Genomic DNA, 24,769 nt, shown 5'->3' with positions numbered 1-24,769 from the left:
CCGCCGCGGCCCCGCCCACAACCGCCACCCGGGCCGCGCCCCCGCCCCGCCCCAAGCCGCCCCCAGCCAATGGGAGTGCAGAGCTTTGGGTGCTGCCAGCCAATCCGGAGCGAGACCGCCGCCGCGTCCTGCGCGGGTAACGGCGCCCCCGCGCGACCGCATTTGGACAGCGCACCGTGACCGCGCCCGGCGGGGCCTGCGCGTCCCCGCCGCTCCCCGCGCGTCCCCGCCGGGCCCTGCGCCGCGGCTTCCACCGGGCCCGCCCGGCCCCGGCCTCAAGGCTGCCCCGCGGGTCGCGCTCGCACACAGACAGGCGCAGGCTGGGTCGTTGTCAGCAGAATCTTTACTGGCAGGCTGCCCTCGGGGCTCAGGCCTTGGCCTCGATCATGGCCTCCATCATGCGGGCGCTGTTGGTGATGGCCGTGGTCAGGAAGATGAACTTGCACCCTGCAGGAAAAGCCCGTCGGTGCCCCAGCCGGGCAGCGCCGGCACTGCCGGCCCCGTCCCCGCGGGCTCCAGCCTGAGCACGGAGCACGGAGCACAGAGCGTGGCTGGCTGCGGGGCAGCCCCGGGCTCCTGCCCTGCCCTGCCCGGGCCGCTCCTACCTCTCTCCTTGCCCAGGAAGCGGAGAGCCGCGATCTCAGAGAAGGTGCAGCCCCCCAGGAACACGGCGAGGATGACGCGCTGGCAGTCCCAAGCGGGGTTGTCCTCCACGGCGCTGTCTGCAGAGGGAAGGGCGCTGTAGGCCATGCCAGCCCCCATGAGGAGGCTGTATGCCTGTATCCCCCCAGCCCCACTACCTGACACAGAGAACTCGTTGCCATTGAGCAGCCGCACGACCTCCTCCAGGCCCTGCCAGCCCCGGCGCTCCAGCACCTGAGGGACGGCACGGCAGGGTCGGGCTGGCTGCGGGGCACTGCTCAGGGGGTCTCGCAGCAGAGGGCCACCACCAGCCCCAGCCCGGGCACATGGACCCTGCTGGGCTCCCCAGAAGGAGGCAGGGCTGAGGGGACGTGCCCGGCTCTGTCCCGCGGCAGATGAGCTCACCTGCTCGATGATCTTGCAGCTCAGGGGCACATAGGCCCCGCCAAAGACATAGGCCATGTCCCGAGGCATTTTGAGGTCATACTCGCCATCCAGCCGAGGGATCTGCAGTGACAGGTGACACCAAGGGTGCCTCGTTCCCCCTCAGAGGTGCAGGGGTGAGGAGACACAGACACTTGGAGCACGGCTCTGTCCCCACCCCACCCCACCATGCCAGAGCCACCATCACATGGCCTGGGGGGGCTGTGCAGCAGGGGCCAGGGACAGAATCTCCCTGAAATGTCCCAGAAATGTCATCTTGCCAGCACCCTAGGACCTCTGCCTAGGTCAGACACAGGGCTGCCTGCCCAGCGCCATGCAGTGTCTGAAGGGGGCAAGGAAAGCCCCAGCACTCCCAGGGCCAGGGCAGAGTGGGAAGCTGGCAGTGGACCCCAGCCCCGAGGAGAAGCCCCCAGGCTGCCTGGAGCAGCTGCTGCAGCTCTGGCCCTGAGCTGTGTCCCCCTGGGGTGTCAAGCCTGCAGCCTGGGCACGGGCTGAGCAGAGCTGTCTGCTCTGTGGCACTGTGTCCAGCCAGCATCCCTTGAGGACATACCAACCCCAGCTTCTTGCTTATGGCTCGGAAATTACTCTTTCTGGCCAAAGAACTGAATGCATCCGTAATCTTTCCTGGAAAACGTGACAAGGAGAAACATCTTGAGAGGCTGTGTCTGGACAGCAGAGCCAGGCTGGCAGAGCTGTGCAGAGCTGTGTGCTCTGGAGAATGGCCGTGGTGCTGCCAGCCCTGGTGCCCCCAGAGCGGAGCCCCCCGCCCTGCCTGCAGCACCACTGCTTGCCCCATGCCTCCAGCCAGAGCTGGGCCAGCAGCTCCCCTTGCCGGGCTCCAGGACATGGGGCAGGGGCTGGCGCACCTGCAGCACGGTCTGTCACCAGCTTGCTGACTTTGCTCTCCACGGCTGTCAGGGTCTCCCCAGCTGCCTGCTCGGTCAGCAGCCCGATGCGCTTGAGGTTGTGGAAGGTCAGCAAGTGCTCGGGGCCATAGCTCTGTGACCGGGGAGCAGCATCAGATCAGCGTGGGCTCCTCTGTGAGCACGGGCAGCACACGGGCTGGCCCCTCTGAGGCAGGGCACAGCCTGCCCAGAGCCCCAGCAGGCACAGGGCAGGGGCAGGTAGAGCCTGGGGCTCACATGGAGCCTGTGCAGGCAGGGTCTGTCCTGCAGGGACAGCCGGGGTGTGCTGGGGCTCAGCGAGGGCTGTGCAGGCAGGGTCTGTGCTGGGGCCCATGTGGAGCCCGTGCAGGCAGGGACAGCCCCTGGAGTGCCGCTGCCCAGCCCCTCGAGGCCGGGAGCACGGGGAGGGGACCCCGCCCGGCCCAGCTCTCGCTCACCTGCAGGTACTGGGTTTTCAGGGAGCGGTAGTCCTTGGGGATGAGACCTGCGGGGAGCAGCAGGTGAGCTCTGTGCCAGGCTGGGGCTGGGTGCCCTGCTGGCCTGGCAGAGCGGGGTGCTCACCGTTTTCTGTGATGGACAGGAGGCACATGAGGCGCAGGCTCTCGACGGGGGACACCTGTGCAAATGGGGGTTAGGGGGGCACCTGTGGGAGCAGGGTCGGGGGGACACCTGTGGAAGTGGGATTAGGGGGGCAGCACGGTGCTCCTGTGCAGCCAGCAGCCCCTGCTCTCACCTGGCGGTCGATGTGCTCCTCGATGAAGCTGGTGCTCTCACGGATGTCAAAGCCCTCCAACAGTGCTGTGGCAGGGGCACGGGCAGCGTCACCCCAGGGCTCTTGCCAGCCTGCTGGGCTGGGCTCTGGGCTCCGCTGCCCTCCCAGCACCCCAGGGAATGGGCCCCAGCCCGCCACACAGTCCCTCTCACAGAGTGCAGCCTGACCCTACTGAGGAGCTTGAGACACCCCCGAAAGAGGGGCCTGGGAGGACGGCGCCACACAGGGCACACCCAGGCATGAGGGCGGGCCTGGGGCCAGCGAGGCCATGGCTCAGACTGGGGCAGGCACAGATGGAGCAGCACTCACAGTGTTCAGCCTTGATGGTCTCCTGGAAGTCCTGCTTGGTTTTCTTTTTCATGATAGACTCACAGGCACCAATATCTACACAGCCAAGAGACACAGCGGCTTGGAGGGGAGAGAGCTCTGCAGGCACTGCTAGCACAGGCCAGCAGCCCCTGCCCCGTCCCTGCTGGGCACACCCAGGGCCCCCAGCCCCTGCTTTCCCCCAGCCCCAGCAGCACAGCCGAGGGCTCCCCTGCCCCTCGGTTCCTACGCAGGCTCAGCAGGCGATGCTCCTGCTTCAGTCCCTTCAGCTCCTGGGACACAAAGTCCTTCATCTGCTTGATGTCCATGCCCCGGCGCCGCTGCGGGAGGGAGAGCAGGGGCTGTGGCCAGGCTGCACTGGGGCTGTGGCCAGGCTGCACTGGGGCTGTGGCCAGGCTGCACTGGGGGCTGTGCCCAGGCTGCACTGGGGCTGTGGCCAGGCTGCACTGGGGGCTGTGCCCAGGCTGCACTGGGGGCTGTGGCCAGGCTGCACTGGGGCTGTGGCCAGGCTGCACTGGGGGCTGTGCCCAGGCTGCACTGGGGGCTGTGGCCAGGCTGCACTGGGGGCTGTGGCCAGGCTGCACTGGGGCTGTGGCCAGGCTGCACTGGGGCAGTGGCCAGGCTGCACTGGGGCTGTGGCCAGGCTGCACTGGGGGCTGTGCCCAGGCTGCACTGGGGGGCCGGTGCCCAGGCTGCACGGGGCACGGGGCTGTGGCCAGGCTGCACTGGGGCTGTGGCCAGGCTGCACTGGGGCTGTGGCCAGGCTGCACTGGGGGCTGTGGCCAGGCTGCACTGGGGCAGTGGCCAGGCTGCACTGGGGCTGTGGCCAGGCTGCACTGGGGCAGTGGCCAGGCTGCACTGGGGCTGTGGCCAGGCTGCACTGGGCAGTGGCCAGGCTGCAAGGGACAGTGCCACATGCATCCCAGGGTGACACTCACGTCGTACTGCGCCTGCAGGTTCCGTGACTTCTGGCTCAGGAAGCCAAACACGTTGGAGAAGTGCTCATTCCGGATCTGGCTGAACACCTGTGCGAGCACCACAGCTGCCAGGGCCAGGCCAGCTGCAGCCCTGGGGACACAGAGCCCAGGGCCAACGCTGCCCACACCCGCACAGCTCGCTGGCCACGTGCCACCCCGTGCCCCAGAGCCCTGGCTGGCAGCACACAGCCTGTGCCAGCGTGTCCCTCTGAGCCAGGCCACACCATGGTCACAGAAATGCTCCTCAGGGGCCAGCCCTGGTGAACAGCACCTGGGTCCTCCGCGGCTCAGCAGAAACAGTCTCTCTTCCTCAGAACTAGTACTGTCTAACCAGCTACTGTCTGTTAATAAACAGCCTGGGAAAATTATTTTTGTAACCTGAATAAAAACCCAAGTGGAGTAATATTTTCATTGTCAAATTCCATAGTCAAATACCAACCTGAATTGTGGCCAGAATAGAAAATTACTATGAACCTCATGACTCAACAGGAGGGTCTTCTGTATTCCTTTCCTATCCTTTTGATTCCCCCCCCATTCCCCACCTCCACGTCCACAGAAATATTTTTGGGTTGATTTTGGTTTGGATGGATTGATGTATAATACATTTTTGCTTTTTATCTGTGTGCTTTAACCATTTACAACTTTGCCAACGAATTTTGTCAAGCTGCAGCTTTTATATTAAACCTGTTTTTGTGGATACCTGTGCTGGGGATTCCCTTAGTGACCTTAAACACCCCTTTGTGACACAGCCCGGCACGCAGGGACTCTGACAGGTCCAGAAGTGGAGCTGCACCAGGTTTCTGTGCTCTGTGCCTGAACCATGCTCCGAGGGCCCCGCAGCCCCCAGGCACTCCTGCTCAAGCTCAGGGGGGGAATGGTTCACTCTGCCTCCTCCCACCAAGGGGATCCCCCGAGGCTCGTGAGGACTCACTTTGTCCTGCGAATTGAGCAGCACTTTAATACTCTTGTCAGAAGAGGTGACATCTGGCCCAAAATCCACACTGCCTGCAGGGAAAAGTGAAGAGCTGCTTTGTCCCAGACACGGCAACACTCCCACATGCATGAGCCTTGCTGTAAGAGGCAGCAGAGACAGCGGATGCCAGCCCAGTCTCTTGGGAAAAGTGAGGATGGCCTCCAGCAGCACACTGGGACTGTTCCTGTGAGAACAGCACCGTGCCTGACAATGCCAGGCACAAACCTGCACAAAACCTGCTGGCCAGGTGAGTGCAGAGCCCCGTGCTGTGAGTACAGAGCCCCGCTTTGCTCTGTGCTGTGAGTGCAGAGCCCCGCCTGTGCTGTGAGCCCCCCCGTGTGAGAGCCAGAGCCCGCTTTGCTCCCTGTGCTGTGATACCCCGTACTGTGAGTACAGAGCTTGCTCTGTGCTGTGAGCAGAGCCCGTGCTGTGTGTCCGCTTTGCTGTGCTGTGACGAGCCCCGCGTGTGCTGTGAGTACCACTTGTGAGTACAGAGCCGCTTGCTCTGTGCTGTGAGTGCAGACCGCTTGCTTGTGCTGTGAGGCAGATGTTGTGCTGTAGAGTGACCTCTCCTACCACACTTGGAGTTAATTATTTGGTGTCTGCAGGGAGAGTGGAGCCAGGCTGCCCTCCCACTCCTCCTGCTGCCCCCAGGGGCCCTCCCTGCCCCTCTGGGACACGTGCTGCCCGGTGCTGCCCCTGCCTCAGCCCACCTCTGTCCATGAGGAACACGTGTCCAATCTCGGGCTTCCTGCCCTGCCCTTCGCCCTCGCTCTCCTCCTCCAGGTCCCGCCACAGCTCGTAGCTCATCTGTGAGGGGCAGAGGCTGCCAGGGCGGGGGACAGCCCAGGCTCCCACCCAGGGCCCGGGCACACAGCGGGGCTCACAGCCACGGCCAGCCACAAACACTCCCACCCTTGGGGCACGGGGGCTCCACCTCACCCAGCAAGCAGCAGCCGCCCCTGCGCTGCCCACCCTGGCACACGGGACCCCCAAAACCCGCCCAGGAGGGGGCACGGGCAGTGACACCTCTGTGCTGCTGTGCTGCCCCGTGGCTGGTGGGCCCGGGTCCCTGCAGGCTGCAGCCCCGATGGGGACCTGGTGCCAGCCCCACCTTGGCACAGCGGCCGATGCCGTGGGTCTTCCCAAAGGGGCCATAGAGGGAGTTGAGCAGCTGCAGGGCTCTGGCGACGGGGTTGATCCAGCGGTGATCTCCCTCCTGGGGAGCAGGCAGGGAGTGTGGGCAGCTGCCCGGGAAGGGCTGGGCAGGGAGCTGGGGGCTCCATCCCCGGCACACAGCAGGAACTGCCCCGAGCTGCTCAGCCAGGGGCACAGGGGCCAGCTCGGGGCCGAGCCACCACTGCCCAACAAAAGGTGCCCCTGGGAGCAGCCAGGGCCCGTGGTGCAGGCTGAGGGCTGAGCAGGGCACCACACACCTCCCCTCTGAACAGCAGCTTGTCCCCATCATCCCCAGCAAGGCACGGGGGACAGGGGGGACCGTCACCCCCCACAGGGTCCCACTGACCAGAAAGTAGTCACGGAAGAACTCAGGCAGCTCCATGCTAATGATGTCCTCATCCAGGGGCAGCAGGTAGAAGGACCATTCATCGCAGGTGACATCTGTGTGCCGGACAGGGACAGGGGACAGTTATGCAGCCCGGGGCAGGAGCAGCCCCAGGAATCACAGCAGCCCCAAAACAGGGCCTGTGGAGCTCCAGACAGGATGGGGCAGGACCCTCTCTCCTCTCCTCGGGCAGAAGAGAGGGGCTGTGCTGTGTGGGCACACATCTGCCTGCAGGCTGGCAGCCAGCCTCGAGAGAACCCGTGTGCCCTGCCCACACAGGAATCCCAGCACTGGGATGTAACTGGGATCCTGTGGTGTCAGCTCCCCGAGCCAGCCCCGCAGCCCCACTCACCACCAAAGACCCCCTCTTCCTCCAGCACCATCTCGCAGGCATAGAACTGGAAGGGAAGGAAGGGGAGACCCTCAGGGCCAGGCAAGCTCTGAGCAAGAAAAGCTCTGCAGGGGCCCAGCGCCTTCCCAGTGTCACAACACTTGGGTTCACTTAAACATCTCTGGGTTAAAAACAAACAATTTTTGGTGCCTAGAGAAGGGTGGAAGGTAGAAACGGACAGCACCCTGGGTCCCACTGACCTTCTGGGGGCTGAAGATGATTTTGTACTTCCTGCTCCTCCCCGACATCTTGTCAGCGTTGACGATATCTGTGGACACCCCGCAGAGCCCCTGCACAGCCGCCCCCCGCCCGGCACGGCTCCCCCCGGCTCGCAGGGCCCGCTGGCCCCAGGCCCGATGGGCAGAGCCCCGGCCCCGGCTGCGGGCCGGCCGCACTCACCGGCGATGAACCTCATGGTCCTGACCCGCGGCCGCACCAGGAAGCAGAACCTGCACCGAGAGGGGCCGGGGCCGCTCGTACCGGGCCGGGCCGCCGGACCCTCCCTGCCCGGCCCGGCCCTGCCCGAGCCCCGCAGCCCTGCCCCCGCACTCACTGGTCGCTGGCGCCGGGGGCCGGCCGTGTCTCCACCTTGTACAGCTTGTCCACGTCGTGCTGCTGCGGGGACAGGCGCGGGGTGGGCGCGGGCGGCGGCGGGCGGCGGGCGCGGACGGCCCGGGCGGCCCCGCGGTACCTTCAGGATGGACACGTTGGCGATGCGGTCCAGGGGCTCATCAGGTCGGCCTCGATGAACAGGTCCTTCTTGCCGGGCAGCTGCGGGCAGGCGGGCATGGGCGGGCACCCGGCGGCTGCCCCGAGCCGCGCCCGCCCCGGCTCCCGCCCCGGCCCCTGACCCCCCCCTGGGGCCGGTGCCGATCCCGCCGACCCCCTGCGCCCGCCCCGCTGCGGGATGCCCGCCCCGCCGGGCGATGCCCCCGGACCTGCTCCAGCAGGTAGACGAGCTGGTCTCGGGCCAGCCGCTTCAGGATGCCGAAGTCCGGCGGCTCGGGCGCGTCGCGCCGCCCGGCGAGGGCCATGGCGGGGGCCGCGGCGCCACCGGAACGCCCGGGCGCGGGCGCGGCGCGGCCGGAACTCGGCGGCGGCGGAACCGCGCGATACCGTGGCAACGCAGGGACGCCGATCTGTGCGCACGTTTATTGGCGGAGGCGGGCGCGGCCCGGTCACGTGGGCACGCCGCGCGCCTCGAACAGGCGCTGCAGCGCCCCCTCCAGGGCCGCGCTGCTCCCGCGCAGCCCCGACACCACGCGCACCGCCCACCGGAAGTACTCCTGCACGCGCTCCTCCGACCACCCTGCGGGGACACGCGCGACGTCACTTCCGGCCCCGCCGCACCGGGGCCGCCCGCACCCCCCCCGGTCCCACGGAGACACCGGCACTGACACCGGGACACACACACCGGCACAGACACCGGCACAGACACACCGGCACACACACACCGGCACTGACACCGGGACAGACACACTGGCGCACACACACACCGACACAGACACCGGCACACACACACCGACACAGACACCGGGACACACACACCGGCACTGACACCGGGACAGACACACTGGCACACACACACACCGACACAGACACCGGCACACACACACCGACACAGACACCGGCACACACACACCGACACAGACACCGGCACAGACACACCGGCACTGACACACCGGCACAGACACCGGCACACACACACCGGCACAGACACCGGCACACACACACCGGCACTGACACACCGGCACAGACACCGGCACTGACACACCGGCACACACACACACCGGCACTGACACACCGACACACACACCGGCACTGACACCGGCACTGACACACCGGCACAGACACCGGCACTGACACACCGGCACACACACACACACACCGGCACTGACACACCGGCACACACACACACCGGCACTGACACACCGACACACACACCGGCACTGACACCGGCACTGACACACCGGCACTGACACACCGGCACACACACACACACCGGCACTGACACACCGGCACTGACACACCGGCACAGACACCGGCACTGACACACCGGCACACACACACAAACCGGCACTGACACACCGGCCCCGCCTCCCGTCCCTGCCGCCCCGGCCCCTCTGTCCCTCGGCACAGGCAGCAGCACCAGCCGTGCTGCGGCCGGGACGGCGGGGCCCGTGCCCGGTGCCGCTGCACTGCCGCCGTGCTCCCCGCGCCCCCCGAGCCGGCACCTTGCGGGGTGCAGCGGTTCAGGTCCCGCAGGTTGTGCAGCTTGTCCGCCAGCTTGACCAGCTTGGCGCGGTGGCTGCAGGCGGAAGCGCGCTCGATCTGCAGCCGCTTGCGCTCCATCTTGGGCAGGCTCTTGTCGTCCGTCACCTCCTCCACCACGCGCCGCACCTCTGCACCGAACCGCTCCTCGATCTCCGAGAACGTGGTGTCCGTGTCCTCCACTGTGTCGTGCAGCAGGGCGGCCTGCGGCGGGCAGGGGACGAGGGGGCTGCGGGACTCGGGCCGAGCCGTGGGGAACGGGCAGGGCAGGGCAGGGCAAGCGTTACCTGCAGCACCACCATGTCCGTCACGCCGGCCTCATGCGCCAGGATCCTGGCCACGGCTGCAGCGAGAACGGAAAGGTGGCAGGAGGCGGCGGGGAACAGGCAGCTCCGCGCCTGGACACGGGGGCTGCGCCGCACGGTGGGCAGCGAGGCTTCCCCGAGGCCAGCCCTGGGCAGGGGACACCCCGCGGGCACGTCCTGCGCGCTGGATCCTCGGCTGGGCAGGCAGGAAGGTCCCAGGGGCTGGCAGTGCCCCCCAGGTGGGGCTGTCCCCAGGCCTGGCAGGTGCGGCTGCGGCACGGGGGCCCCTCGGCAGCTCCCGCGGGCCCCACGCACCGCAGGGCAACAGGGGGGCGGCAGGCACACCTAGAGCCGGGGCCGGGGCTGCCGTGCTTCGGCAGCTCTGCCGCCATCGGCCCGAAGGACACGGCACGGGACAAGGGACACAGCTGTGTCCCGGGACCAGGGCGAGGGGCTCCCGGGGGCTGGCAGCGCGCCGGGGCAGGAGGGGTCCCGGGGTGAGCGGTGCGCTGGGAGAGAGGGGCTGCGGGGGTCTCCCGGGAGCGGGACGCGGTGCCGGGGGGTTCCGCACCGATGGGGTGGTTGATGTAGGGGGTGCCCTCGGGGTCCTTCCGCCGCTGCTCCTTGTGTTTCCTGGCTGCAAAGTCCACGGCCTCCAGCAGCCGCGCCGCCTCGGAGCCCGTCCCCAGGGCTTCGGAGCCCATCCCCGCCGCCTCGGAGCTCATCCCCAGGGCCTCGGAGCCCGTCCCCGCCGCCTCGGAGCCCATCCCCGCGGCCAGCGCGACGGAAGCGGCACAGGCGGAGGCGGGCCCCAAGTGCATTTATTGCGCGCCGGGCCCCGGCCCGCCCCAGCCTCGCGGCAGTCGGTACAGCAGCGTCCCGTCGGGGGCGCGCACCTCGCGCCCGTCCCCCGCCCCCCGTGCCGGTGCCGTGGCCGTGGCGGCGGCGCTCAGCGCCCGCTGGTCCTGCCGCAGGCGGCGGCGCGGGGAGGGACAGCCGCGGCTCCGCAGCACCCGCCGCACCACGTCCGTGCTGACACCAAAGCCCTCGGCCAGGCGCTCCAAGGGCCACTCCTCGGGCAGCTCCCGCCGCAGGAACCTGCGGGCACGGGCACGGTCACCGGGGCGCTCACCGGGGCGGTCGGCGGGCGCGGCCCGCCCGGCCCCGCGCTCACCGCAGCTGCTCCATCGCCTGCCAGGTCAGGGCGCGGTCGGGGGCTCCGCGCGCCCCGCCCAGCTCCCGCCGCAGCCGCTCCATCCGCGCCGCCCGCCGCCGCCGCGCCCTGCGGGGAACACGCGTGAGCGCCCGGGCCGCCGCACGCCCCGCCGCGCCCCCGGCCGCTCCGCACCTCTGCGTCTCCTCCAGCGCCGGGTCCGGCGGCTCCGGGTCCCCGGGCCACGCCGCCGCCGCCCGCCGCGGGGCCCGGGCGAGGAGCGGCACGGCCCGCAGGGCGCGCCGGAGCAGCCCCGCCATGGCCCGGAACAGGCCCGGGGACGGGCGGGGCCGGCGCGGGGAGCGGCCCCGGCGGGGGAAGCGGGCTTCCGACGGGTCCTGAGCGAGGTGGCCTCCGGAGGGCTTCGCCGCAGGCGGCTGTGCAGCGGGCAGGGCACAAGCACCAGTCTCCGGCCCTGGCAGGGGTGAAGGCAGCCGGGGCAGGTGGCCGGAGCCGTGCTGGGCCCAGGCTCTGGTCAGGAGGCTCAGCAGCTGACCCCAGAGTTGATGGAGGCAATCAGCAGCTGACCCCAGAGTTGATGGAGGCAATCAGCAGCTGTCCTGGTTTCATCCTGCAAGTCTTGGTTCTCACGCAAGGACACACGGGAGGAAGGCTGAGCCCTTGGCCATGTTACCTGTGCTTTTCAGGCTGTGAATCTGTGGGGCACTGGCACGGGGCAAGGTGCTGGCATGGTGTGACACACTGGCACGGCGAGGCTCTGCCGTGGTGTGAGGTGTGTGTGTGCTGCACCTGAGCGGCAGTGGCGGTGGGGAACTCCTGGCCCACAGCACAGCTGAAGGTGCCATCACCTGGGGCCTGCTCTGGGCTGGCTGGGGAAGTCGGGGGACAGCTGCCCCCATCGGAGGATGACCGACTACCAGCATCACCTGCAACAGCACAGATAGGTGTGGGGCCGTGCAGAGCCAGCAGCTCTGCAGCTCAGCAGCCCTCACTGTTCTTCCCGGTGGGGCTTGGTCCTGGCAGCCCCTCCTCTGTCCCTGCCCCCCGGGTCCTGAGGCTGCAAAGTGGATGAAGCCGATGCCAGGGAGCTGGGCTGGGCAAGCATGGAGGGTGAGAGCATGGGCAGGGAGCAGTGAGGTGGGAAGAGACTGGGGGCTATGCTGTGTCACCATGTTCCCTCTGACCCTCAGGAGCTAATGCACCCCTTTGACTTTCCTGGCTTTTCACACTCCCCCATGCCTGCACATCAACCCTTGATCCTGGGAAACCACCCATGGTTCTTCGCTGTCCCTGCAGATGGGATCTCCAGGCCTCAGAGGTTTCCAGTGGTAACCAGTGCCCCAAGCAGAGCACGGTGACCCTTTTGCAGTGTCCCAGCATCCCTGAGAGCTCCATGGAGCCCACCCGTTCCTCCCAGCCTGGCAAGGCCAGGAGCACCCACGGGAAGGTGGTGTGTACTTACAGCCTGCAGCCTGGCTGGCGGTGCCAGGGAGGCACTGCTCCCTCAGCTGCTGCCCCCGGGGGTGGGCGCAGGGCTGGGGGAGCGCTGCCCCCGCTGCCTGGCCCTGCAGCCAGCCCCCGCCCTGCGCCCGGGAGCCCTTGTGCCGCGCGTGGCACGGGATGCTCTGGCCTCGAATGCAGAGGGTCTCCATGTCCTTGGGATCTGGGCCTGGCATGTGCTGCGGCAGGCCCTGGGCTGTGGGGCTGGGTACGGGCCTGTGTGCCAAGGGCCGAGCTGGGACTCCCAGGAATGAGAAAAGCATCATTAAATTGTGGGCGCTGTGCTCCTCAAGGACATCCCAGGGAAACAGCAGCTGGAAGGAGGGAAGGAAAATGGCCACGGCTTACTTCTGTAGGCCTTGGCAGGAGATGGGAAAGAAGAGTCTCTAGTCACACCCAAGTGCACACTGAAGCATCACCCTGCACTTTGTCCCCAGGTATGTCCCCAGCACCATTCCATCATCTGAAGGCACAGCAGCTATTGCACCTGCAGCAGCCCCCATCCTGCCCCAGCAGAGATGCTCAGTGCCCAACCCTGCACCAATCCACTTCTGTGTGCGGTGGCTGTGGGCAGCGCCGTTACCTGGCTCTGCAGCACGTAGGGTCTCTGGGTTTCAGCCGCGGGGAGCAGCTGGGAAAGCAGCTCGGTGATGCCCAGCCCTCGGATCTGCTTCTCACGCAGCAGCAGAGCATTCACTCTCCTCTTCTCTTCGTGTTCCACAATGTTCTGGGGCTTCATGGAGTTGTACTGTATGCGCTGCACCTCGGCAGAGAAACACCTGAGCTATAGCAAAGCTGAAGCTGGGATAATGCACAGGTGAGACAGAGCCGTGAGCTGCTCCAGCCCCGGGGACAGTTACAGTCCCAGGGAGGACAGAGATCCCAGTGAGAGCCAAAGTGGAAAGCATGACACTGGTGCTTGCAAGTAGTGCCAACTCAAGTTGTTGACTCTGAACTTCAGGCAGGGAGTCAGACCTGGAATTTCTGCTTCATGGGTGCTCAATGGTTCAGCGCAGCTGCCAGAGCCACATCAGTGACTTAGAGAGCCCACAGACAGTGCTGACACTGACGTACCTTTCTGTCCCACGACTTGGTGCTTCTGTAGGAAAGGTGGGTTGTAGGAGTTGTGCTTTTACTCCTCTCTGTTTTCTTCTTCCTGACAGCTTCCAGCTTTTCATTTTTCAGGCGCATCTCCTCCAGCTGCTGCCTGCCACACAACACTACAGTCACTCACAGCTCAGAGCCACAATAGCAAAGGGCTCTGGGGCAGATTTCAACCTGAGGACATTTACTGCAGGCCCAAGTTCTGTATGAATAGCCCATAATAGAACTGTGCCAAGAAAGGGAATGGGAAGCTTGTAAAGAGACTTTTAAAAAGAGAGATGCCCTTGGATTAGGCAGTGTTTGCCAAAAGGGAGGGGGACATTTGGGAAATGGTGTTTCCAGGGTCCAAAAGTCAATGGACTACTGCCCTTTCCTCTCTGGAGTCCATCCAAAAGGAGCCACTTTGCTGTGGTGCCACAGCATGTGCAGGCTCCTTCCTTTCCCCTCCCACTCTCCCCGTTTTCTTACACCTGCAAGCAGCAGAGTTGCTCCCCAGGAGGGATCAGGAGCAAGTGGTCTCCATGCTACCTGTGAGAAGTGGGTTTCCACAGGAGCAGCATACCTGGCATACTCTTCTCTTGCCTTGGATGCTGCTGTATCCTGGAAGAGGGACCTGCTCTGCTGGAAGAAAGGCTCGTACTTCTCTGTCCCAGGTGCTGGGTAGATGCGCCGGAACCCCCCCAGGTGCTCGTTCTCGTAGGTTTCAGCCTGTGCCAGCCAGGCAGCCTGGCTGCTCTCCTGCTCCCTGCGCCTGCAGCGGGAGGAGCACGGGGAGCTGTGGAGGGAGGCTCTGGCACAGGCAGAGAGCAGGGCTGACGTGCTCAGCATGTCCCAGGATTGTCCCAGGACTCCTGATGGAAACAGCAGCTGGAGAGAGCCACAGCCTGCCTGCCAGGCAGCAGGCTCACTGAACACGGGCTTGTGAAAGGACATAGGGCACACATAGGAACAGGAAACTCTGTCCTGGAAAGGACCCCTGCCCTGGAGAAGGGTACCCCCAGTTCCCGAGGCAGGGCTGTGAGCATCCCTGCCAGCCCAGGATGCTGGCACTGCCCATCCCCAGCAAAAGAGATTACAAGCAGGTGCAGCTTGGGGAGAGTTCTGTCAGGGCCTAGAGCACAAAGTCACAGATCTCCTGGCACCCAGAGGGCAGCCCTGGCTCCTCCTTGCAGGATGCAGATAGTTTGGGAGAGCTCAGAGGCTGCACGATGCCATGGGCTCTGGGAGCTTCCACAGCTAGCCCTGGTGTTATCCTGCTCTGTTGTGCCCTGTCTTTGCTCACTGGGACCTGCAGCACTGTGGGGGAGCAGCAGTACCTGGACTCCCAGGGAGTCTGGCTGGCCTGGAGGAGCCGTTCCTTTACCCGCCGCTTGTCTTCCTCCAGCACCTTCTTTCTGTCACAGGCGTGCACATTGATCAGGTTGAAGGTGTCACACAGAAGGGCATCCTTCACCTCATGGTCTAGCTGAGAATCTGTGTTGAAGCTGGGAGAGTGGTTCACCTGCCAAGACAAGCAGGTAACCTAACCTGGCACCCCAGCCATGCCCCGGGATGCTCTGCTCCCTGCCAGAGACAGGAGCCACACACAGCACTCTCTCCTGCCCACCTGTGCCACAGGTCACTGGATCCCACCCCACAGGGGGCAGGCAGGGGGCAGCTGTCACAAATTCAGGGTGCTCCCAGGACAAGGGGTCTGAAGGCTTGGGAAAGTCCCTGTTGTTAGATGGTGTGCAGGAAATGGGTTCTCTTGGATCCTGCTCACAGCAGGTTGTTTGGCTTCACAGCCTGGTTAATTCTGTGAGCAAGGTGGCCCTTTTGAATCAAACAAACCCCCTGTCCTAGTGGCCCAGCACTGAGCTCTCCACTCCTTCCTCACCTCCAGCAGCCATGGCTTCAGCCTTCTATCCAGCAAAATGTCAAAGCCCAGGATTTCAAAGCAGGCACAGCCAGTGGTGCGGTTGGAGAAGCAGCTCTGGTAATGGTGTTTCAGCACAGGGTGAGCTGAAATCAGTGTCTTTATAACAATGTCATCAATATCTGCCCAGAGCTTTGATGTGTCGTAGTTGTTCTTTGCCATCCAGGCATTCAGGGTGGACAGTTTCCTGTGTGGGAACAGGGGTGGTAAAGGCTCAGCTGTGTCACTCCAGGAAGGCTGAGGTAAAGCTGTGTCCCCAGGCAGTGTTCCTGCAGTGCTGGGACATGCCAGTACCTCTTGCTGCCCACCATGTCGTCCTTGATGAAGTTCTCATTGTGTTTGTTGATTGCATAATTGGTCAGGTGCATGCAGATGTCACCCTGGCAGGGAACCACAAGAGATGTTTGTTCACTCTGAACCACTGAGCAAGAACAGGAACAGCCCCACCAGATACTCCCATGTTCTCTTCTGTCTGGAGCATGGGCAGAGTAGGAATGGTGTGGAATTGAGCATTCTTATCAGGGCCAGAAGCAGAACATGCTGCCCAGAGACACCGGGGCAGGGGGAGGCTTCACTCTGCAGGTTTTCAAAACCTGATCGGGTGAGACTCTGAGAAACCAGATATGAATTTATTGTTGACCACGTTTTCAGCATGAGGTTGGAGACCTTCCAAGGTTCCATCCAAGCAAACAATTCCATGATTCCATGGTAATGCCAGTGAACAGCCCAAATGTGGGGCCTTGGGGTAGATGTACTATCCCTCCTGAAACACCTCCTGTGAGGAGGAGGAAGGGGTATAGAGGAAGAACAGGCAAGCATCAAGCTGGGACTCCTGCAACTCCCAATACCTACCTTTTCAAGGCCTGGAATGCCCCCAGGACAAGTTAAGGACTAATACCTACAGATACTATATGAGTTTTTTTAAAACTTCCTCTTTACCAGGTTTCTCGTGCTGTTATCGATGTACCTCATGGTGGCAAACCGGGCCAGGCCCTCCTTGTAGAGAAAGATCTTCAGTGGGTCACAGGATGTGACCAGCACGTAGATGCGCATGTCAAACTTGAAGCCATCGATGAGGAAGGGCTGAGAGGAAAGAGGCAGGAGCGGGGGTGAGCTGAGGAACTGCTCCCCTGCCTGAGCTGCTCAGCAGAGGGACAAGCTGTGTCTGTGTCCCCGATAGGCCACAGCCACACCAACACCTCCAGCAGACCTGAGGAGACCTGGGGAGCATGGGGGATGCTGGAATCCTACCCCAGGACCATCCCAGTACCTCAGAGATGTACTGCTGACAGATCATGCGCTCCCCGTGCTTGATCTCCTCTGGGTGGTGGGTTATGAAGATCCCTCTGCCCTGGCAGCTGTTGTCGGGCTTGCAGATGAATGTTCTTGCTTTCCTCATGGATCTATAGGCATGGAAATCTCCGTAGCTGTGCAAGGGAGGGGTGACTATCACCAGCTGCCAAAAACACCCCTCTGAACTCTCTCCTAACAGCTGGGTACTGAAGCCATGGTGCTGTGGGCCAGCACACACTGAACTTCTGCAGGGGATGAATTGAACTCTCATTCCTAATCTGCAGGAGTCACAGACTGGTCCCTGTGCGACCCGACCCAGCCTCCCCATCCCTCCTTTTCCCTGCACACATCTCCAGCTCTGCTGGGCGGTTTGCTGAAGAGGTCACAGCAGTGTGTGCCAAAGCGATGCAGGTTTGGGCTCTGGTGCCCAGACAGAGCAGGCCAGCAGCCTCCCTGCCCGTGTCCCCTGTCCCCATGGCACTGTCCCACGCCACTCACTCGGCTGGCAGGCACCACGTGCGGGGGAAGATGTTGTACTCCTTGGGGAAGAGCCGGAGCATGCGGTTCAGGTTGCGGGCCAGCAGGTCCTTGCGGCACAGCTCGATCATGCCTGGGAAGTGGTTGATTTTCTGAAAGTGGTGCGGAAAAACCCTGGTCAGTGGAGCCCGGTGGGGATGGATGCTCCCAGCCCCGAGGAGAGCCTGTGTGTGGAGAACCAACAGTGAGAGGGAAGCCAGGCCTGTGGCTGCCTTGAATTACTGCCGGGGGGTGAGACTTGCTACAGCTGCTTTATCTGGGCTCCACTACTGATTTATCTGCCTATTCCATCTTAGCCCTGGAGCAGCACAAGAGCTGTTTATTTCACAGCACATCACAGGGCTGGGACGCTGCTGCTCCCACCACAGCTGCTGAGTGCTGCTGATGACACCAGCCAGGGACATGGCACAAGCAGAGGCATCTGACCCTGCGCCCTGGAGCCGAGGCACAGATGGCACATGGCACACTTTGGGTGCTTCTGTTTCACTCTGCCACGTGCTGTTCCACAGACAGCCCTGTGTCCCGAGCAATGCCTGCTGGGCAGGTGTTCTGATTACCTGGAAGCGCTTCATTTCCATGAGGCGCTCCAGAGTGACCGTGCTGTCCGTCCAGTACACCGTCCACTCCTCGTGCTCGGCCGCCTCCTTCAGCCCGCAGTGATGCGCCGCCCGCCGCACTGTGCCAAGGCAAGCAGTGACAGCGCCAGCCGGGGACCATGGGCAGGGCTGACACACCCCAGAGAACCGGGGAGGGGGTGTGAAACACACCTCTGCATGAGGGGCTGCACACAGGGACTGACAAACCCCCAGAGAACCGGGGAGGGGGTGTGAAACGCATCTCTGCCCGAGGGGTTGACACACACAGGGGCTGACACACCCCCAAGGGATGGAGAATGCAGCTCTCCGGGCTGCAGTTCCCCTCTCAGAGGTACAAGGTATTGGCATGAAGGTGTCAGGAACACCAGTTTTAGCTGGCCAACCCCCAAGCCTCTGGCTGCAAGTGTTCTGGGAACTCTTAACCCTCTAATCCCACCTGTCTTGAGGTGCCAGGGCCCCTCAACAGCGGGATTGAACTTCCCATGGGTTTTACACCTCACAGGCAAATACAAGTGTTGTGAAGGTGTGAATTTAATCTCCCAAATCAAAGGTCTTTCAGCAGCAGAACACAGCTCTGCAGGAAAAGGTCTCTGCTGGCATGGTTCATGCTAGTGCCAAGTATGAATTTGGCAGGGCTGATGGGGATCCACGCACACCAAGATCCCTTAGCAAAGTAGATTAAGAACAGCCCTCAAGGGCCAGGAGTTTGTTCTTTGAAGATCCAGCTTGTGGAAGGAGAGTGGGAGGGGAGAGTGGACCAGCTCCCTGGGGTCCCTAGGGATGAGCAGCACAGGGAGAGCCTCCAGGTACAAATCCTGCCTGCTGACCACCAACTTCACTTTGAACAGCTGACAACCCTCAGGTCCTGTCTCCAAGCCCGGGTGCTCCCTTGCACTGTACCTGATGGAACTCTTCCTGCCCATTTTAGCAGACAGCTAGCAAACACAAGTGTGGGGGACGTCGAGGGCTCGTGCTGCTGTTGCACATTTTAAATCGGGAGAAATCTCAGTCCAAAGCGAGACAACTCCCCACTGACACTAACAGGGCCCTGTGCCAGTCGCTGGCAGCAGCAGTGAATAAACCAGCGGGAGCTGGGTGCCAGCAGCGCTGCTGGCTGGGCACGCCTGGGGAGCCTGCGGGTCCCCGCCCCTCTGACTTACCGCTGTCGTACTTGCAGCCGCTCAGGTTGATGGAGGGGACACTGGAATAGAGACGAGATGACAGCAGCTCAGCGAGGCACCGGGCAGGGCACAGAGTGGGGACAGCCCCGATGCCCCACACACGCAGAGCACACCGGGCAGCCCGACCGAGCCTGCCCGGTTCGCTGCAGCCCTAAGGAGACGGGCAGGCTGCTCCTGGGCACGGAGCCGTGCCCGGCTGTGTCACACAGGGGGTCATTGGGGCACTTCCAGGGAACACTATTTATTTTGGGTCAGCGGGACCCCGCACCGGCTCCCGGGGGCTGGGGAGCACCGCGCACCGCCTGGGCACTGTGCCACGGCTGGGCTGGGGCCGGGACCGAGCGCGAGTGAGGCAGCGGGAGGCGCCGCCGGGAATGGCCGGACGGGCTCCAGCCGGACCCTGCCGGGGGCTGCGGCCCCGCACTCGCCTGCGCTTCCTCCGCGGCTCGGGTCCGGCGGGAGCAGCGAGACGGTACCGGGGGGCTGCGGCGATGGGCGCCTCCTCACTCGGAGGGGTTTCCGGGGACGGGCCCGGGCCCACGCTGCCCCTGCCGCCGCCGCCCGCCGCCGCCATCGCACCGCTCCCGGCTCCGCCGCGTTCCCATGGCGACCGCACCATAGAGCCGGGCATGCGGCCAGAGCGGCCTCGCGCGGCCACGTGACAGCCACTTCCGTGTCCTCCACAGGCAGCGCCCTCTGCCGGTCCCAGTGCGCTCAGCTCTGCACCGGCCCAGCCGCTGTCCGTGCCCCCGGTTCAGCGCTCCGGCCGCTGTCCGTGCCCCCGGCCCCGCGCTCCGGCCGCTGTCCGTGCCATCAGCGCTCCGGCCGCTGTCCGTGCCCGCAGCTCCGCGCTCCGGCCGCTGTCCGTGCCATCAGCGCTCCGGCCGCTGTCCGTGCCCGCAGCTCCGCGCTCCGGCCGCTGTCCGTGCCATCACCGCTCCAGCAGCCGCGCCAGCTCCCCGCCCAGGTGCAGCAGCTCGGGCTCGGGCAGCAGGTGCTGGCGGATGGCGCTCAGGGCCTGCTCCTCGGTGATGTCCCGGTAGAGCGGCTCGGCGGGCAGCGGCAGCAGCCCCGCCAGCTCGCACAACGCCACGGCGAAGGGCTCGCCCGCCTTGGGGCCGAAGAGCGGCCGGCGCGCCCACAGCAGCACCCGCAGCCCGCGGCCGCCCCCGGCCCCGCCGGCGGGTCGCCCCGCGTGGCCAGCACGTTGCAGGCCAGCCCGGCAGCGCCCAGGTGCTCCGCCGCCCGGCACACAGCCCGCGACACCGGCTCCAGCGCCGCGGGGCCGGCGGCGAAGAAGAGGAAGGCGGGGGCCGGTCCGGCGCGGAGCAGCGCCAGGCGCGGCCCCAGCGGCTCGGCCGGCGCCTCCTCCAGCGGCAGCGGGCGGTCCAGGTAGAGCCCGTGCAGGTGCAGGTGGTTCACCGAGGCGCCGCCGCCCAGCCCGTTGAAGCTCACGCGGAAGCCGGGGTGGGCGCTGAGCAGCGCCGCCTCCAGCGCCCCGCGCAGCGCCGGGGCCGTCAGCGCCTGCGGCAGCCGCCGCGCCGGCTCCGGCAGCAGCAGCACGTGTCCCCGCTCCAGCGGGCTGGCGTTGATGGCCACCAGCAGCGGCTCCGGGCCGCCGGCGCGCCGCAGGCGGAACAGCAGCTCGGCGGGGCGCAGCCGGGTGAAGTTGAAGGCGGCGGGGTCGAAGGGGTCGCGGAGGCTGCGGACGGGCTGCGGCGGGCGGCGCTCCGCGCTGCGCTGCTCGTTCAGCTGCGCCACGAGGCGCACGGCGCCGGGCAGGACGCGGGTGGGCAGCGCTCCCAGCCGGTACCGGAACAGTCCCCGCTCCATACGGTCGCTCCAGCCCGCCAGCAGCACCCGGTCGAAGCGGGAGGGCGCGGAGCCCGGGTCGCCCCAGCCGGCTGCCTGCAGCACGAAGTCCTCCTCGCCGTACACGAACTCCTCGGGGCTCGGTTCGCCCGGCTCCCCTCCCGCCGTGGCCGCCATCTCGGCGGTGGCGGGGCCGGGAGCCGCCGTGTGCCGGGCGGGCGGGGCCGGCGGTGCGTGCGCGTTTGCCCCGCCCGGGGCGGGCAGCTCCGCGGCGGCGGGCGGGGAAGCGCGCAGGGAAGCGGCGCCATGGGCGGCTCGGCCAGTCTGATCCCGCGGGAGCTGCTGGGCGAGTACCAGGTACCGGCACCGGGGCACAGGGCCGGCTGCGGGGCCCGGCTGGGGTGCCGTGCCTCAGGCCCCGGTGCCGGTGCTGACCCGCGCTGTCCCACAGGAGCTGACGTTCCTGAGCAAGCAGGAGATCTTGCTGTAAGTACCGCCGTGAGTGCCCCCCCGCCTGCCAGCCCGGTCCCGCGGGGCTTCAGCCTCTGCCGCGGGGCACGGAGAGCTCCCGTTCCGCCCCGCTGAGCCGGGAGATGCCGGTGGCACTCCCTACGAGCCGCCTGTGACGGGGCCAAGGTCCGCGGGTGCTGCCGGTGACGCCCTGACCCGGGGCTAGGGCTGGGGCCGTCCCGGTGACCCTCCGGCAGCCCCGGAGCCGGGCGGGCAGCAGCCGGACCGGCCCCTCTGCCTGCCCCGGGAGCAGGGTGGGAGCCGGCAGGGGCTGTGGGAACGGGCCAGCCCGCCCGGGGGAGCGCGGCTGGTGCCAGACGGGCACCACGGTGCTGCCACCCGCCCGCACCACAGAGCCGCTCTCTTTGTTGCCTCTTAAAGTGCCTACAAGAGGTTCAGTGAACTGCTGCCAAAGGAGGAGAGGGAGAACGCCTGCTCTGCGCGGGTCCCCAAGAGCCAGATCCTGACGCTGCCTGAGCTGCGGGTATGGCACATATGGGACACTGCTGCTCCGGGTTAGGGCCCGTGCACCCAGCACGGCCTCGCTGTGCCAACAGAGAGCTTCCCTGTCCTCACCGAGCAAGTGACGATCCCCCGGATCCCTGCTGTGCCACGGAGGATCCCGGGTCCCTGCTGTGCAGGATCCTGGGGTTTCCTGCTGTGCCACAGGGGACCCTGCTCATCCCTGCTGCACGGGGCTGCACCCCGGGAGGCACACGGGACAGGTTTGACCGTGCTGTGGGTGATGGAGCAGTGGCAGAGCAGGGCACCTGCTCACCTGCAGCCACAGCCAAGGTGTCCCTGATGGGGCCAGCAGAGCCCAGCCCTGCCTGAGCCATTCCCGTGTCCACAGGCAAACCCCTTCCAGCAGCGCATCTGCCACGTGTTCTCAACCTCAGAGACCGAGGATGACAGCATGTCCTTTGAAGACTTCCTTGATATGCTGAGTGTCTTCAGTGATTCTGCCACCTCTGACATCAAATCCTACTATGCCTTCCGCATCTTTGGTAAGGCTGGGGACTGGTGCTGTGTTCTGGGATCCCTGCACCTTGAGGAGGTGGGAGCAGGGTGATGAATTGATGTTCAGGCGGGCTGGCAGTGCCCTTGGAGCACCCACGGGGATGGTGGCTTTAGAAACTCCCTGTGGGAACAGCTTGTTTGGCATGGTGAGGTGCATGGAGGGGCGCAGTGCCGGTGCCTGTGGCTCCCTGGGGTCACTGTGGCCCTGCCAAAACCTACCTTGTCTGTCCCCACAGACTTTGACAACGATGGGATTCTGGACAGGAAGGACCTGGAGCAACTGGTGAACTGCCTGACAGGGCAAGGCGAGGGGTCCCGGCTGAGCAGCACAGAGATGGACCAGCTCATCCAAAACGTGAGGGCTCCCAGCCAGGGCACGGGCACTGCAGAGCCCCGGGAACAGAGCTCACTGCTCCCCTTCCCCACAGATCCTGGAGGAGTCCGACATCGACAAGGACGGCAGCATCAACCTCGCCGAGTTCCAGCACGTTGTCTCCCGCTCCCCCGACTTTGCCAGGTGAGGGTCCCCAGAGCCTGGCTGGGGTTCATCACCCTCACTGCTCAGCTGGCACTGCAGGAGGGCAGGGCTGCCCTGTGCCAAGTGTGCCCTAATGGCAGAGGGTTCTGCATCCCCGGCTGGCTCTGCAGAGCCTCTCCCACACGGGCATTCTGGTCCCTGCAGCGCTGGGTGCTTGTAAACCCTTTGTATGACCCAGCAAGCAGGTGCAGATCCTGTCCTATCTCTTGCAGCTCCTTCAAGATTGTCCTGTGAGCCCCTGGCTGTCCAGCAGCACCCCTCCAGTTCCTGCAGCTCTCTGTGGGCTCAGCCATTTCCTCTTCCAGGGAGCACAGGCCCAGCTCCTCAGTGGCCCGGCTGTGCTGCAATGCCTTGGGCAGGAACCCTCCTGCTCCCCTCTCAGGTGCCTGCTTGGCAGTAGGGAGTCCCAGGAATCTGCCTCTCCTGCGGCCCCTCTGCTGTTTTAGCATTAGAATTTGAATCCTTATGCATTCCAAGGGCAGCTCTGCTCCTGCCTGGGGCCACTCTGCACCAGCACAGGCCCTCTCTGCCCTCAGGACCAATTCCTACCTTGTGCCTTGCAGCAGCAGGCAGGGAGCTGCCTCCCCTGCCAGCCTCTTCCTGCCTCTGCTGTATTTCTGGGAGCCTGCCTGCTGCCACATGGATCCATTTCTCTGAGCAATAACTGAACGTGGGTCCTCTGAGCAATAACCAAAAAGTGGCTCATTTTCCACAAGCAGTAACCCAAATGGGGGTGCTTTCTCTGAGCAGTCACCCAGGAGTCACTGTACAGGTGCCACCCCAGAGCAGAGCTGTCCCCCCACGGCTGTGCTCCGAGCCTGCACTCCTCCTCCTCCTCCTCCCTTTCTGTCTTTGCCCTGTTCTGGCTCCAGCACAGCAGCTGCTCTGCTGCCCTGCCTCTTCCTCCCCCAGTCCCTGTGAGGACACAATTAAAGGGCTCTGGTTTCACCCTTGCTCTTTGCTGCCTTTGTCTGGCTGTGGGACGGGTGCCACCAGGGTGTTGGGGACATGGGCTCCTGCCAGCCCTCTCTGCCTGCGGCCAGCCGCCACTGCAGGGGACGGGCTCCACGTCCTGCTCCACCACAGCCCTCCCAGGGCCACCTCCTTCCCTCCCTCCTCCACGCTGGGGTCCTTCTGGGCAGCACAGAGGGCTTGGTGCTCAGGCCGGGGCGCTGAGGGGAGCCCTGGGCAGCGAGTGGCACCGTCACTGCGGGCAGCAGCAGCAGCAGGGTCCTTTGTCCTTGCTCAGGACCCTCTCTGCCCTGCCAGGACTGCTGTGGGTCCGGCTGGCCCCGCAGAGCCCCGTGCTGGGGCAAAGCAGCTGATGGCTCTCGGGGCTCTGGCGAGGCTGTTTCTCACACAGTGGTGGCTCCTGCTCCTGGCGCTGCAGCCCTTCCAGCTCACTGCCCCACGGTGCTGGCAGTATCTGCCCGCCGAGGCCCGTGCCCCTGCAGCCCCAGGGCTGTGTCTGTTGGCAGCTCACCAGCCAACGCCTCCAGTGGCTTTTTTGATGTCCCAGAACAGGCTGTGCAGGAAGTTCAGTGCACGGGTCCAGCTGGGAGCGAGGCATTGCTGGTCCCTCGGGGGAATCCTGCCGGGACACGCCATCTCTGCGGAGCTCACCGCTTCCCCCAGCCCTGTGCTGGCACTGCCGGTGCTTCCCAGTTGTGTGAGGGCTCAAAACCAGCACTGGCTGCAATCCCAGGCCTCGCCCTCAGCCACCACGGAGGCAGGTCCTGCTGGCAAAGTGTGCAGGGTCAGCCCACAGCAGAGTGGGATGGGGAGATGGGGACAAGGACCCGATGCTCCCTGCATGGGCAGTGGGTGCCACATGCAGCACAACACCGTGGTCCTGGGAAGGGGCCTGTCACAGCCTCTCTCCTGCTGGGGGCTGCCTTCTTCCCAGCTCCAGGCCCTACATTTTCTTACTCCTGGTCACCTCTGCCTCCTGTTTCTCATGGTGCCAGGATGGCCCCACTGCTCTGTGCTCCCCCACCACAGGGCCTCCTGCACCACAC

General features: G+C 65.1%; 5 protein-coding genes across 6 annotated transcripts; 1 reads left to right on the top strand and 4 right to left on the bottom strand.

Moving 5' to 3' along the window:
- Window positions 1–325: 325 nt before the first annotated feature.
- VPS33B (VPS33B late endosome and lysosome associated) lies at window positions 326–8,068 on the bottom strand. The gene is given in 25 exon segments (XM_030955449.1): window positions 326–447; window positions 606–722; window positions 801–876; window positions 1,048–1,149; window positions 1,637–1,710; window positions 1,953–2,085; window positions 2,429–2,475; window positions 2,553–2,607; window positions 2,725–2,789; window positions 3,073–3,147; window positions 3,320–3,410; window positions 4,029–4,115; window positions 4,999–5,138; window positions 5,207–5,212; window positions 5,622–5,642; window positions 5,754–5,850; window positions 6,155–6,259; window positions 6,566–6,660; window positions 6,957–7,002; window positions 7,196–7,263; window positions 7,395–7,444; window positions 7,549–7,610; window positions 7,687–7,724; window positions 7,727–7,766; window positions 7,934–8,068. Coding segments are annotated over 25 exon segments (1,866 nt in total). The 5' UTR covers window positions 8,030–8,068; the 3' UTR covers window positions 326–367.
- Window positions 8,042–10,971, bottom strand: HDDC3 (HD domain containing 3). Of its 2 annotated transcripts, XM_030955446.1 has the most exons (6): window positions 10,920–10,964; window positions 10,746–10,853; window positions 10,143–10,669; window positions 9,554–9,609; window positions 9,230–9,470; window positions 8,042–8,304 (listed from the first exon to the last, which is right to left on the bottom strand). In XM_030955446.1, exons 3-6 carry the CDS (start codon window positions 10,390–10,392, stop codon window positions 8,174–8,176), a joined length of 678 nt encoding a protein of 225 aa, XP_030811306.1. In that variant the 5' UTR covers window positions 10,393–10,669; window positions 10,746–10,853; window positions 10,920–10,964; the 3' UTR covers window positions 8,042–8,173. The 2 variants fall into 2 exon arrangements, with proteins under 2 accessions (XP_030811306.1, XP_030811305.1); XM_030955445.1 differs by lacking the exons at window positions 8,042–8,304; window positions 9,230–9,470 and having other exon boundaries at window positions 9,565–10,669; window positions 10,920–10,971.
- A 359-nt stretch (window positions 10,972–11,330) lies between these two features.
- TTLL6 (tubulin tyrosine ligase like 6) lies at window positions 11,331–18,891 on the bottom strand. The gene is made up of 13 exons (XM_030955447.1): window positions 18,851–18,891; window positions 17,652–17,770; window positions 17,056–17,186; window positions 16,535–16,691; window positions 16,204–16,347; window positions 15,559–15,644; window positions 15,226–15,451; window positions 14,666–14,850; window positions 13,912–14,100; window positions 13,320–13,452; window positions 12,829–13,002; window positions 12,208–12,559; window positions 11,331–11,671 (listed from the first exon to the last, which is right to left on the bottom strand). Exons 2-13 carry the CDS (start codon window positions 17,670–17,672, stop codon window positions 11,415–11,417), a joined length of 2,055 nt encoding a protein of 684 aa, XP_030811307.1. The 5' UTR covers window positions 17,673–17,770; window positions 18,851–18,891; the 3' UTR covers window positions 11,331–11,414.
- Window positions 18,892–19,035: 144 nt separating this feature from the next.
- On the bottom strand, window positions 19,036–20,875 carry GDPGP1 (GDP-D-glucose phosphorylase 1). Its single transcript, XM_030955444.1, is given in 2 exon segments — window positions 19,036–20,038; window positions 20,041–20,875. Coding segments are annotated over 2 exon segments (1,056 nt in total). The 5' UTR covers window positions 20,861–20,875; the 3' UTR covers window positions 19,036–19,802.
- A 60-nt stretch (window positions 20,876–20,935) lies between these two features.
- CIB1 (calcium and integrin binding 1) lies at window positions 20,936–23,696 on the top strand. Its single transcript, XM_030955335.1, has 7 exons — window positions 20,936–21,040; window positions 21,135–21,169; window positions 21,575–21,677; window positions 22,047–22,200; window positions 22,450–22,568; window positions 22,642–22,730; window positions 22,964–23,696. Exons 1-7 carry the CDS (start codon window positions 20,990–20,992, stop codon window positions 22,983–22,985), a joined length of 573 nt encoding a protein of 190 aa, XP_030811195.1. The 5' UTR covers window positions 20,936–20,989; the 3' UTR covers window positions 22,986–23,696.
- Window positions 23,697–24,769: the final 1,073 nt, after the last annotated feature.

Source organism: Camarhynchus parvulus, chromosome 10, assembly GCF_901933205.1.
Source record: "Camarhynchus parvulus chromosome 10, STF_HiC, whole genome shotgun sequence".
In the NCBI taxonomy this organism is placed as follows: Eukaryota; Metazoa; Chordata; class Aves; order Passeriformes; family Thraupidae; genus Camarhynchus; species Camarhynchus parvulus.
Note: the sequence above shows the minus strand (reverse complement) of the source record. Positions and strands in the feature narration are given on the sequence as shown.

What these genes read in the sequence shown, in the direction of transcription:
- HDDC3 (XM_030955445.1), bottom strand. Translation starts at nt 10,392, where the DNA reads ATGCACTTGGGGCCCGCCTCCGCCTGTGCCGCTTCCGTCGCGCTGGCC.
- TTLL6 (XM_030955447.1), bottom strand. Translation starts at nt 17,672, where the DNA reads ATGGAAATGAAGCGCTTCCAG. An exon ending in TGAAGCCATGGCTGCTGGAG is followed by an intron (nt 14,851 to 15,225) that starts GTGAGGAAGGAG and finishes TTGTCTTGGCAG; the next exon opens with GTGAACCACTCTCCCAGCTT. An exon ending in CCAAGTCGTGGGACAGAAAG is followed by an intron (nt 13,003 to 13,319) that starts GTACGTCAGTGT and finishes GCCGAGGTGCAG; the next exon opens with CGCATACAGTACAACTCCAT.
- CIB1 (XM_030955335.1), top strand. Translation starts at nt 20,990, where the DNA reads ATGGGCGGCTCGGCCAGTCTGATCCCGCGGGAGCTGCTGGGCGAGTAC. An exon ending in CTATGCCTTCCGCATCTTTG is followed by an intron (nt 22,201 to 22,449) that starts GTAAGGCTGGGG and finishes CTGTCCCCACAG; the next exon opens with ACTTTGACAACGATGGGATT. An exon ending in TGGACCAGCTCATCCAAAAC is followed by an intron (nt 22,569 to 22,641) that starts GTGAGGGCTCCC and finishes CCTTCCCCACAG; the next exon opens with ATCCTGGAGGAGTCCGACAT.